The sequence below is a fragment of the Myripristis murdjan genome, chromosome 7, assembly GCF_902150065.1.
Source record: "Myripristis murdjan chromosome 7, fMyrMur1.1, whole genome shotgun sequence".
Lineage (NCBI taxonomy): Eukaryota > Metazoa > Chordata > Actinopteri > Holocentriformes > Holocentridae > Myripristis > Myripristis murdjan.
The window spans coordinates 9,952,126-9,964,369 of NC_043986.1; the positions used below are offsets into that span (position 1 = coordinate 9,952,126).

The following is a 12,244-nucleotide window of genomic DNA, read 5'->3' on the forward strand; positions in this document are numbered from 1 at the left end:
GAAGAGAGGGGATTTGTTGGTAGAAGGTGGTGGGGAAGACAGCCACACTCACACAAGGTATGCACACGTCTTAAATGCTCAAAAACACACTTTATTATTTTTTTTCAAGTCTTTTAATCCGTGTCAAAGAAATGGAGATTAAATTTCACATTTTGAAACCAATACTGCTCATCATTAAAATAGTTAAAGTAGACATGACTGATTAGTCTGAGCAGGTTTGGGGTTTGATGATGATAAAGATGATGAAGTCATGCCCCTTTCCATGACAGTGGTGACAGTGCTGGGTCAAGAAAATCACCATTGCACCATTTTTTTTCTCCCCACAGATGCACATTTATGCAGGTCTATTACCTTGAATGTGTATTTATAGCACTGTTGTACTGTACTGTTGCTTATTTGTGCTGACGGTTGAACATGTTGAAAAAATCATGCAACCTTTCAGCTGCACTAAAACAGATCCCACAGGTCTGGCTGTATGGAAATAAAAGGATCTTTAACAATAGTGTATATATGTATGTTTGTAGCTTTAGCCCAGATTTATGATGTGTTTTTTTTTATTTTTTATTTCTCCTTTAACCTTCCTCAATGAAGGCCTAAAAACACGAAGCTGAGACATCTACATATTGTTTGAAGGAACACAGCCTCTTTAATAGCATTTGGAGTGAAAAAATTACACTTCAGTTATTAAAATCAAGTTTCTGTTTATAACTGTAGCACAATAAAACAAGAACATGCAATCCATGAGAAACATATTTAATCAAATCTAGAACCCAATTAACCAGTTCTGCTTTCATCAATTTCAACTGACAATGGATTTGAACACTTGGAAACAGTATGGTAGGTTGGAAGAAAAAAAAAATATATAAAGAAAAAAATAATCTCAAATCAATTTAATATTTTAAAATATATATATACAAATCCTCCAGACAACCCTTTGCAAGATGGACTTTTTTACAAGAAAAAAAAGTTTTGATCCCTCACTACAGTGCTGATCAAGATTAAAAAAAAAAAAAAAAAAAAAGAAAAAAAAAAAGTCTCCGGGTACCAAAATTACAACTGCAAACACTCACAACATCCCCAGCATACTGAGAAGAGAGAGAGAGAGAGAGAGAAAAAAAAAAAAAAAACAACAGGGGAAAAAAGTGTGATCGTCACCCCCTTCATCCATTTGTTATAACAAAAGCTCTCAATCTCAATGCTCTTATGTTTCCTCTGCTGCAAAAGAAAGAAAGAGAACAATATTTTTGCTTGGAATGATTAGATATTTACCATGCATCTTTTGAAGTAAACAACAGAATATAAGGGAGTACATCAGCTCGTCTAGATAAATGGAATGGACCCTGGGCTTTGAAACACAGCTGGTTCAGTGTTTCAAAGAGGACGGGTCTTCGGGGAGGACATTTTGTCATTTCTCATGTGTTTAGCTCAGGTTTCAATTTTTATTATGAACTGGATTGGATTGAGGGAGTATACTGGTAGCCCGCTCTATGGGTCGAGTAAATAAAGCAGTGATTTTCCACAGAATTAACGGCATAGAAATCTGAGGTACAGCAACTTCATTGGCTTGCAATTTCAAGTAAAATGCCCCCTTATATTGTTAGAAAATTTTGTTTCCAGGAGTGGCCAATGACACAGATGTCCATCAGTTACAATCTACATGGTGCAAAAAGCAGAGAACTGAGATAAAGGTCGTCTAAAGCCTACAGGAGACTAAATGGGTGGGGGTTAGAGACACTTGAATTATGCATCCCATGATGTGGCAGGGAGGTGGGAAATAATCAAATAAAATTAAAACAAAGGGAAAAAACAAATTAAAAAAACATCCCATGAAGTCAATAATCATTCTTATGGTATACAATAATATGGCCATGCCAGCGAGAATCAGAGAATCCACACAATTGCGTTAGTAGCCAATTCAGGCTAATCGATTAAAACTACTATTTGTGCCCAGGGGTGGTTATTACAATAGAATGTCATTGATTTGGCAAAAACAGATGAGTTATGATTTTCTTATTTGTGTAATGAATGCATATTCAAGTGAAATGTAACTAATCTCTAAACAAATGTCTACATCTACTCTATAGGACAGCTGGATGGGACCCTCCCACGCCAGAGCAGCAGCACACTTTTAGCACAAGAGACAAAATGATTCAACTTAAAAAAAAAGAAAAAAAAAAGAAAAAAAAAAGAAAAAAAATCATTATATTTCCTTCAGATTTCATCTTTTTTACATCTAATCAAGTTATTTTGCTCTAATACTACTGATTTTAGATATAGAACTTGTTACGACTGAGTAGGTATGTTTTCATCAAAAGTTGGCAGATTTGTTTCACTTGGGAGGTGGAGATGGACTGGAATCATCATTTGTGAATAAAGGAGAAAAAACAAAAGCTGCAGATGTTCACTGCATTTCGTTTCATCATGATTCCATCTCTGTAAAAAGGCAAACGGCAGCACTGCGTCTCAACCGCTACTGAACAAATGCAGACCTGTCCCGAAATGAGGATCAGGGTCTTTGACTGAAGCTCCCATACCAAAGGCAACGATTCCAGATGAATTTGATCTGTGCTAATCTTATCCTCATCCAACACTGTCAAACATGGATCAAAACTCTTTTTATTATTTTTCATGTTATTGTCCCCCTCAAAAAAAAGAAAAAAGAAAAAAGTAAAATAAAATAAAAGGAAATCACTGACCCTTGTCACTCCTCACTTGATCTTTTTGTTGTTTTGACAAATTTTTAATTTTCAAATGTGAAGGAGGGGAAGGGAAAGTGGGAGGTTTTAACTAGCAAAAGGTTTCCCTGTGTCTTCCTTGCCTTTGTAAGTCCTCTTCCCGTGTGTGAAGGGTAGGTATCTATACTTGATCATATGCTAGAAATGGAGAGAAGAGAAGAGAGAATTAGAATTAGAGTAACAATTACTGAGAAGTCTAACTCAAACATAAAATATAATAACGAAAGTGCAATGTGCAAAACTTCCCACTCTGCTGTAGCTTCTTGCTAACCTTCGGCACCATCTAAGAGGGCACTCGTTTTCAGCCTCAACAACCATGATAAAAATAAACTTTTCGAAAATGGGGAACTCACAGCACAGTCAAATATGTATTGAAACTATCAAAACAATGTTGCAAACAGCGCTTTCTAGCAAGCATTTACTTGATCTTTGGAATTTCCATTGTGTAAATTTGGACATTGAGCTTATCATCTCAGGGAAATGCATGGTCTTTTGTTTGTTACTCCCTGTGGAGGAAAATGTGTGTTTCCTCCTCTTGTGAGTATTCATTTATCCTGAGCTAATACCGTGAATGCCATGTGAACACCTCTATTACTGTGACAAGAAGAAAAATTGAGCATTACAGGCATCAGAAAAGGACACTTTATAGCAGAACAGTAGGATTGGATTGCATTAGATTGCACAGGTGGACCTAATAAAGTGAATGTATAAGACAATATGTTATCTAAATGCTAAATAAAACTCAACAGAAAGTACAGTTTGCAACCATTTCTTGGCTGGACAGTTTCCAGACATATGACTGTGCTGTGATTTTTTTTTTTTTTTTTTTTTTTTTATAAAGGCATTTATAATGGTTTCTAAAACCAGTGATATCAAAAATACCATACCCATCCTTTTAACTGTGATTAATCTCTGCAATTATAAAAAACGACCCTACAGCTTTTATCAGGCTCTTTCAAAGGAACTGTGGCTTATGCAGAATAGGCAGGTATGACAGTAACATCAGTCATTAAGTCCTTAAGCAAAGCAAATTGCAGAGCAAATTGGCACTAGTTGGCACAAGTTGCACCTATTCTAAAACACACTTTTTGGATCAAGTGCAATGAATTAATTTAAGTACACCATGTTCAATGCATGTGTTTTACCTTGATCTGCCTCTTCATGGTGATGCAGAAGAGCATGATGAAGTACATTACAAGTATAGGCCAGAACACTGGCACGTTGAAGGCATCAAAGAATGTGCAAATCATGGCGATGACGATGCCTTTCGTCGCCGAATGCCTGGCAAAGAGGGTAAAAAAACCACAATTAAAACCCCATGTATTAGCACGACGACTCTCCTGAGGCAGCATGCACTGACAATGTCCCAAACTCTTACTCACAGCTATTAACTGCATTTATTATGTAGGTAACCTAGGGAATATAACTGGACACAAATGTTATGAGTTTAATGAGTTTAAGCCCTATGTAGGACATGTTCTTCAAATACCCACAACTGTCGGACACTGAGGATTACTGTGTCTGTGTGTACAGTTACGTGTTTGGAGAAATGAGTGTGATTAAGAATATTTATTCTTCAATTTTCCACTCATCTCCCTGGGAAAATAGTACTCCACTCCGCTGGCCACAATAATTTTCGTGACAGGCGGAGCAAAAGCTATGTGAGAAGAGGAACCAAAGATAATCTATTTAATCGCCAGCCAAATGGCAGTTTTAAGTTGACATGCAAAACCACATCCCATTCTTCCTGCTTTAGCGCACAAGTGTCGGGGGTTTGCATGCACACATGCAACGTCATGAAAGGCAAACACAAATAGTCGATGGTAGAACACAACAGAGGGCCACACTGACACTTACCTTAAAAGAGGTTAGCATTTTAGCTTTGATAATTCATATTTAAAATGCTTAAAACTAATTTCTGAGGACTTGTGAGCAATATGAACCTCTCCTGCCCCTGTGCTTGTTCGTCAAGCTCCACTTTTAGAGGCTAATAAAAGTTGGATGGACATTAAGAGGAAAGTTATGCCAGAGTGAAGTAGATCTCAGCAAACAAAGATTAGTCAGTTTGTAGTTTCATAAGATCACACACACAAACTATAATGATCCAACGCAGTGTGTTTGGGTTATACTAAATTGCTACCTCCTTTTACAAATGAGTGCCACCTGACTGAACTTGGGACCACACAAGTCATTTGAAAGAAGATCATTTGCAATCTCTCCGCGGATGAAGAGCGAGAGATGGCCGGGCCATGAGGTGGGCTCTTACCAGAATTTGAATTCAGGCAACCTCCTGATGAAAGGGCGGAACTCCTCGTTCTGCTTGGTCGGGAGGGATGGGCCCTCATCTGCAGGTGAGGCAGATTGCACACAGTGATGTAGTGGTTAATCAAAATGTGGCTCAACTACGAACTTTCAAAGCCCAGCAACCACCCATCTAAATGAACACATACACTGTAAATTAAATAAATTAATTAATTAATAAATTAATTTTAAAAAATTGAAAAGTACTGATTCATGTTTTACTAGACAAGGCCCAATTTCTGTGAAGTTCACATTAGTTTGAAAATGTGCATATAATGTATAAGATCAAATTATAGGGAAGGGGAGCTGTAAAAGGTGGTTGGTTTGTTTTCTGATACATAGTCATTTCAACAACCCACTGTTGTTGCTGTTGGAAAATTAAATGTGTAGCTTCTTGTGCAACAGGGGATTTTCCCCCAGGGAAGAGTCACTCTTGCAGTGTTCAGAATAGCTAATTCAAAAACAACTTTGACTTTTATTTACATGAAATTTCAAGGATTGTTATTCAAAAGGTGAAGTTATTTTCAATGAAGCCATCTCCATCATAGGTTGCACATTTCCCTTACAAATTTTGAAATTAATTTCAAAGCCATCCTCACATGTGTAAGCTCACAATACTATGCAACATGCCCATATCACAAAAAACACTGAGGTGATTTTGCTGAGTCAACTTGCCTTCGTCAAGCAGTGAAGGATCCACTTTCGGTGATAGAAAAGCGATGAACAGGTTGAGATGGTAGATTCCCAAAGCATATGTTACTATATACCAACCCTGAAAAACAGGATAAGGAACAGAACAATATAAACAGGCGCATGGTAAGAAGTACATGTTAAGAAGCAAGTATTTTCTCACGGATTCACATAATAAAAAAATGATCTGTGTCTGCACATTGTAAATACAACATTGTTTTGGTAAATTGACTATATCATGAACTTCTTGTTACATAACAAGACGACTGGTTCAGTTTTATCAATGTACCGAGATTTCATTTATTACAGTGCATGCTTTGGGCACACTGCGCTTAGTGATCAGTACAGCCTTAGCATCACCTCACATGGAGGGATGTAATGATACATTCAGCTGATAATTTGGTTTTAATACAGAATGCTGGCTATAGCAATGGATATTGGCACAATATTTTAAGCAAAATCTATATATAAGGTAATTATAAGCATGAAAAAATGTTTTTGTTTTTTGTTTTTTTTTTAATTCCAAAGACGAAACAAAAACAAAAGTGCCGACCATAAATTTGGTGGATATGTTAAATTTAAAAGCTGCACTACTGGAATTAACAGGCCAGTTGAATCTAAAAGGTCTTCATTTCAAACAGCCCTTGCTAATTTTTCATGATGTACTGTTGAAAATTTAAGACCTTTTCTAAATCTCAGTTTCAAACCAAAATTCATCTCCAAATAAGCGAACAGTAAGGTATACGTCTTTGCAACTAAAGAAATGTCTCCTAACTATGAACCATGAAGTTTTGCATTGAGAAACCGTGGTTTTTAAGATCTCTGGAATTCAAACACAATATTTAACCATATTCAGTATTAAGACAAAACTTCAAAACAGTCTGTGTTTGCCATTTTCCTCCTTACTTGAAAACCTTAAAATGCTTCCCTCACAGCAGATGTGAACCTGACAGTGGGTCCTGAGTTTCAGTTTCAGAGAGTCCATCTTATCACATGCAACATCTGCAAAATGGCGAGTTCAGCTGCATTTACATGAGGTGTGATGACCTAATTAAAGCTTGCCAGCCTTGCACTCTCAAACATTAAAACAATGCAGAAGTGAGAAGACCACACTTAATATCATTTGTGTGATACCGGACCACAGCTTAAATGAGAACCTTTCTTTTTCCAACAATGACATATTGCACAGCATATTTTTGAGACACCGATTTTGTCACAATCTTTCACTCCACCCTGAGGAAGCATTAGCATGTACTCTGCAGTGGACGGGAGAAACTGGTAAACAGCTTCTTGTCCCGAGTTGATTCAAGAGTTCCTTTTCTGAGGATTACTGAAGTCCTCTCAATGTCAGTAACAAGCAAAGAGAAGGCACCATTACCTGTAATATGTACACTCTGACCATGTAGACTGCAGTAAGTAGTAGAGTGACTGCCCATCGCACTGCATAGAACGGTGTTGACTTGTCTAGCCATGACTGATAGATCTGAAAAAGCAGAGACATGAAGGAAATTAAATTAAGTCATCAGTGGTAGACAAGACTATGACCAGGTAACAACATATGACCTTAGATAAAAAGATTTTGAAACACAGTGTCTTTCACTTTCACTTTGATAAGACACGGTGGCATTGTATTCTGCTTTTCCATGCCTGGCTGACCCTGACATCTGGAGAATGTGACAGCCACTTGCACATTTTCAGTATGCACCGATATTACTTTTTCAGTGCACTCACCAAATCTGAGTCCAAAGCATTAGATTACTGCCAATACCAAGTATTTTTTATTATTCAACAAAATAAGTCATGACTGGAAGTAGAGAACTACAACCACAAAAAGCACAAACTGGTGTGTATTTCTCCACTTGTCATCTGCAACCCTGGCAAAACACGGCCATTCTGTACTAAAAATAAGGTACACTGAAAGGTAGTGTGACATTTTTATGAAATTTTAGGATGGATGAGACATGACACAGTGTGATAAAAGGTACACAAGCACTGGTTCTGAAAAAAATGCCCTTAGAAATGCCCTTTGTTAACAATGGTGTGATTAACATTTGCCTCATAATTTAGATTTCAATGCAAAAATTGGGATATTTTTGCTTGCATTAGCAGTCTGTTAAACCAATTTAAGCCTATGTGAAGGGATCAGAGCAGCTGCTTAAAATCCCTATTTTCTGATATTTGATTGTGTTTACACCAAGATGATGCCAATGTCACCACCAAATATAAAAACATTTCCTCCTTAATTCACATGATCTGAACCGTAAGCTCGAGCTCATACGTTACCTGTCCGAGCCGTGTGAAAAAGGTAGCGACTGCAGATGGTTTCCCATGGATCGATTCCCCAACACTGTCCCCTTCTGACATTCTGTCTGTGGAGGAAAACAGACAGAGACTTTTAGATGAGTGATGCCTCTACAGCATCTAGTCTACCCACATAGTCTGGCTATAACAGAGTTAACAACGGGCAGCAGCCAAACCAGCGGGCACACCAGCTAGCACCTGTCAGGCTTAAGTACACTGTAGCTGGTAGGTTCATAGAAATTTGCCAGAGGGCAAAATAAAACAGCTTCCAACCTGTTTGGGTGATGTCTAGCAACATAGAGGATATGTCAAAATGGTGTTCAGTTGAAATAAAGAGGTGCTATCTTGTGTGCTCTCAATAATGATTTCTAGACTTTTTTCAAGAACTTACTTAAGAAAAATCAAATCAATCCTTGTTCTTGCAGAGGAAATTATAGGACATTGATTCCATAACACAAGCAGCATTTATTTATAACTGAGGCTGCCAAGAGGAATGGTTTTCATCATCTTCTTCTAGCTGATGATACATATCCAGTGGGCTTAAAATGGTATCTAGCCCTACTCGTCGTGCTGGTTCTCCCTCAGGAAAAGAAAACAGGACAGACTGTTTCTGACTCCAAATCTTTGTAAATGTGCCTGTTCGAGTTTAGTTAACCATTTAACTGTGCAATAATCTAAACCTGTGCAACCTGTAGGACAACAACTCAACAATGCAATATCCCTGTGTATAAATAGCACATACAGGTTAACTTTTTTTTTTGTACATATACCTCATGTCTTATCTCTGTATTTATTCTTGTAATATTATGTGGAATTAATACACATAATTAGGCATAATGCACACAATTTTACACAAAAATTTCTAAGGCACATATTATCATATTTCTTATAATTTAATTCTTCTCTTGAGAATCTGACTCCATACAAATGACCCTATTTCCTCTCAGGGATCAACAATCTGATTCACAGGTATTTATTAAAACATCTATATCTGTATTGATCACAACGGAATAATCCAGGGAACAATGTCTTGTGTAGCTCTTAATACTAGGGTTAATCGGATTACGACATTTTTTTTTTCTTTTCTTTTTTTAAATTACTACTGGCTACCAGCAAGGACTTTTCTGAATTGACAGCTAACCAGTATCTTGCCAGTGAGTAGCTAGCAAAGATTTTTTCACATTACTGGGTACATTTGCTCGCCTTTACCAAATAGTTCAGGGCCAGGGTACAGAAACGCGATTGCTAGTTGCACCGTGTTGTTATAGCAAGTATTCGACGTTGAAATAATTGTAAACGTGAGGGAAAAATAAGTGAAACCGTCAAGAGTTCTCCATGGTTAGCCTGATGCCTGACTAGCTCGTCAGCTAAGCCAACCAGCAACTAAAATATGAGGTTGATATTTATCCAGCTGCCCTCTGTGGCACATTGTTTCACATCAGCAAAATACATAACATTCAAATCTTATTTAGATGACACTAACGCTTCATTAGTAATTGCTATTATTTCATGATAACTAACATTGGCTAACAAACTAGCTAGAGAAAAACTAGCCACCTAGTATCAATTTGCCCCTTCCCCCAAATGATGGCTTTGTGGGTCTTGTAGTTTTACTACTACTACAGCTCGAATTTAACGGGGGGTACGTTGGAAAATATATCACTACACTTCCCATGAATCCACCGAGGTACGCCTTAAAAACGGAAATAGCCCTTTTTGTAGTGCATTAGCCATCCCTTTCTATTGCGAAAACTAGCGTCGAGGTCATGTTGAACTACTATTCCCAGGAGGCGTTTCGAAGACTTGACAACTCACTTCCGGAGATACGGCACTACGCTAGCAACGGATTCTCTGCTAGCCCGGTTACAAATCACACTACCACCCTCTAGCAGCCGTAATTATCCACTGAATGGCACAGCCGGCTTGGTTTTTAATTCCTGACCTCACTACCTGTCTGTGTCAGCTGTTCGTCTTTGTAATCCGAACGGAAAGACCCAGTGGCGGTGCTTTCTTACCTGATGCGGCCGCTGTGTCACTGCCCGGCTCTACCTAGCTAGCTAACTAGCCACTTCTAGCGCAGGCTAGTGTGAACACGTCAGTGTTTCCGCGAGGAGTCCGACTCGCACGACAGGCACGAGAGTCGAACTCCGAAAACCATGAGCGCGAGAACGCACGCTCGGGTAATCGATTAACGCACACACGCACGCACGCACACACACACACACACACACACACACACACACACACACACACACACACACGCATATGTATATCATGTATGTATGTGTGTGTATGTGTATATACATATATATATGTATATTATGTATGCATGTGTGTATGTGTATATGTGTGTGCATGTACATATATACGTATATGTATATTATGTATGTGTGTGTGTGTGTGTGTGTGTGTGTGTGTGTGTGTGTTATTTAAGTAGACCTTTGAGAGAATATTTGGAAATTTCATATTATCTATGATCTAATCTAAGCTTTCAGTGAAACAAAAGTTATTGCAAATAAGTCAAAATAGATAGAACATTGGATATGAGAAATCATTACCTCAAAGACCATTACACATCTAGTACTATACTATCTATCTATTTATATGTATGTGTGTATATCTGTGTGTGTGTGTGTGTGTGTGTGTGTGTGTGTGTGTGTGTGCATAGATTCATGCATACACATGCACTTTCACACTAACAGCCTATAGCTCACTCAAAAGCAGCAGATTAGTTTCTCTCTGTTTTTACTTTAACAAGATAGAAATCAAGGAAAGGCAAACAATTTAATGATTTATAATAAAAAAACAAAAACAAACAAAACAAAACAAAACAAAACAAAACACTGTACTTAACAGTCTCAGAAACTAAAGGACATTGATAAACAGCAATAGTTACATCGGTACATTTCTTAGCAATGTTTATAAAATGGGCATAAAGAAAAAAAGGGAAAAAAAACAACTCACCAGCAATATCAAAACAAAAGACAATCGAACATTTACACTGTGATAAAGCATAATACTGATCATAAGCACAAACTAAAATTATGTTCCTTTTAAAGCATTAAAGTGCTCATTTTGTGACCAGTTGACTGTGTGTGTGTGCAAACTTATAAACATAAACACACCAAACAATGTCATTAATGGCTGTTAGATCACTGATGGTTATCAAAAAACATTCTCTAATGGAAGAAAAAAAAAAATCGACCTTGCACTGATGAATAGTGCGTCTGCGAAGAAGTGACTGAGGCCAAATTAGAGTCACAATGTCAAGAAGCTACTAATTCATACAAATCAGTTTTACATCATCACTATAATTGCACCACAATTAATTTCTAACGGATGGAAAGCTAGAAAAACTGGAATGTTGTTACCCAACGTGTTCATCAAGATCCACAAACAAGTGCCATGAAGATACAGAGGTACACAGCCGGTTAGGACCTCGCCCTGCAAGGCTTTTCAAAACACATAGAGAAGGAGAAGAATGCTACTGTCTTGCCAAGCGTCTCGGTTGTACGAATTCATGATTTATATTTCGGATTAAATCCCTACTGTAAAGATATAATACTGTTGGTGTATTCTGTTTCCAATGCTGACGTGTACAAGAATTAAAGTAGTGTATTCAACAACTATAAAAAAAAAAAACTGCTACCGATGCAATGTCTGATTTTGCTTATTTCTCCTGAATACACACTCTTAATACAGCAGTCCACTTAACAAGATTTTTTTTCTTTTTTTTTCTTTCTTACTTTTTTTTTTTTTTTTTTTTTTTACATTGACTATAATATACCGAACTAGAGTGTTTAGAGTCATTAAGTTATCACAGCCATTAAGGCATATATGCATATGGCTATGTCTTCTGGTTGCTTTGAGTTTGATTTAGATTTCAAGTCCATGAATCTGGTTCAAACAGGGGCTACACCACTTAGGATCTAAATCACCTTTTTCAACCACATCTCTGGTACAAAAACATTTACAAGATATATACATTTGTACAACTGAAGGAAAACAATAAATAGGTCAACTGAGCATTAATTTTGTGTCCCCTCCACATTCACTGGGTATTCAAAACAGAAAGTGGCAACTAACAATTTGCCAAATGGTGATGATGTCTATTGCTACAATCTTTGTACTGAACACACATCTAAGTAGAAGGTGTAAAAGAACTGTTAAAGTCTGTCATGTTTGTATTATTGCACAGAGCAACTTAAAAAAAAATC

The 12,244-nt window shown here is 37.3% G+C and overlaps 1 protein-coding gene across 3 annotated transcripts; it reads right to left on the bottom strand.

Moving 5' to 3' along the window:
- Positions 1 to 317: 317 nt before the first annotated feature.
- rer1 (retention in endoplasmic reticulum sorting receptor 1) lies at positions 318 to 10,180 on the bottom strand. Of its 3 annotated transcripts, XM_030056005.1 has the most exons (8): positions 10,043 to 10,180; positions 8,010 to 8,095; positions 7,105 to 7,209; positions 5,712 to 5,808; positions 5,002 to 5,080; positions 3,881 to 4,016; positions 2,819 to 2,873; positions 318 to 1,215 (listed from the first exon to the last, which is right to left on the bottom strand). In XM_030056005.1, exons 2-8 carry the CDS (start codon positions 8,088 to 8,090, stop codon positions 1,202 to 1,204), a joined length of 567 nt encoding a protein of 188 aa, XP_029911865.1. In that variant the 5' UTR covers positions 8,091 to 8,095; positions 10,043 to 10,180; the 3' UTR covers positions 318 to 1,201. The 3 variants fall into 3 exon arrangements, with proteins under 3 accessions (XP_029911865.1, XP_029911863.1, XP_029911864.1); XM_030056003.1 differs by having other exon boundaries at positions 424 to 2,873; XM_030056004.1 differs by lacking the exon at positions 10,043 to 10,180 and adding an exon at positions 9,812 to 9,905 and having other exon boundaries at positions 424 to 2,873.
- Between the last annotated feature and the right edge of the window lie 2,064 nt (positions 10,181 to 12,244).

Excerpts from the sequence above, each read along its gene's own strand:
- rer1 (XM_030056003.1), bottom strand. The coding sequence starts at position 8,090 with ATGTCAGAAGGGGACAGTGTTGGGGAATCGATCCATGGGAAACCATCT. Across the intron at positions 5,081-5,711 it reads TCCTTCACTGCTTGACGAAG|ATGAGGGCCCATCCCTCCCG; the intron begins GCAAGTTGACTC and ends CCTCACCTGCAG. Across the intron at positions 2,874-3,880 it reads CCATGAAGAGGCAGATCAAG|CATATGATCAAGTATAGATA; the intron begins GTAAAACACATG and ends CTCCATTTCTAG.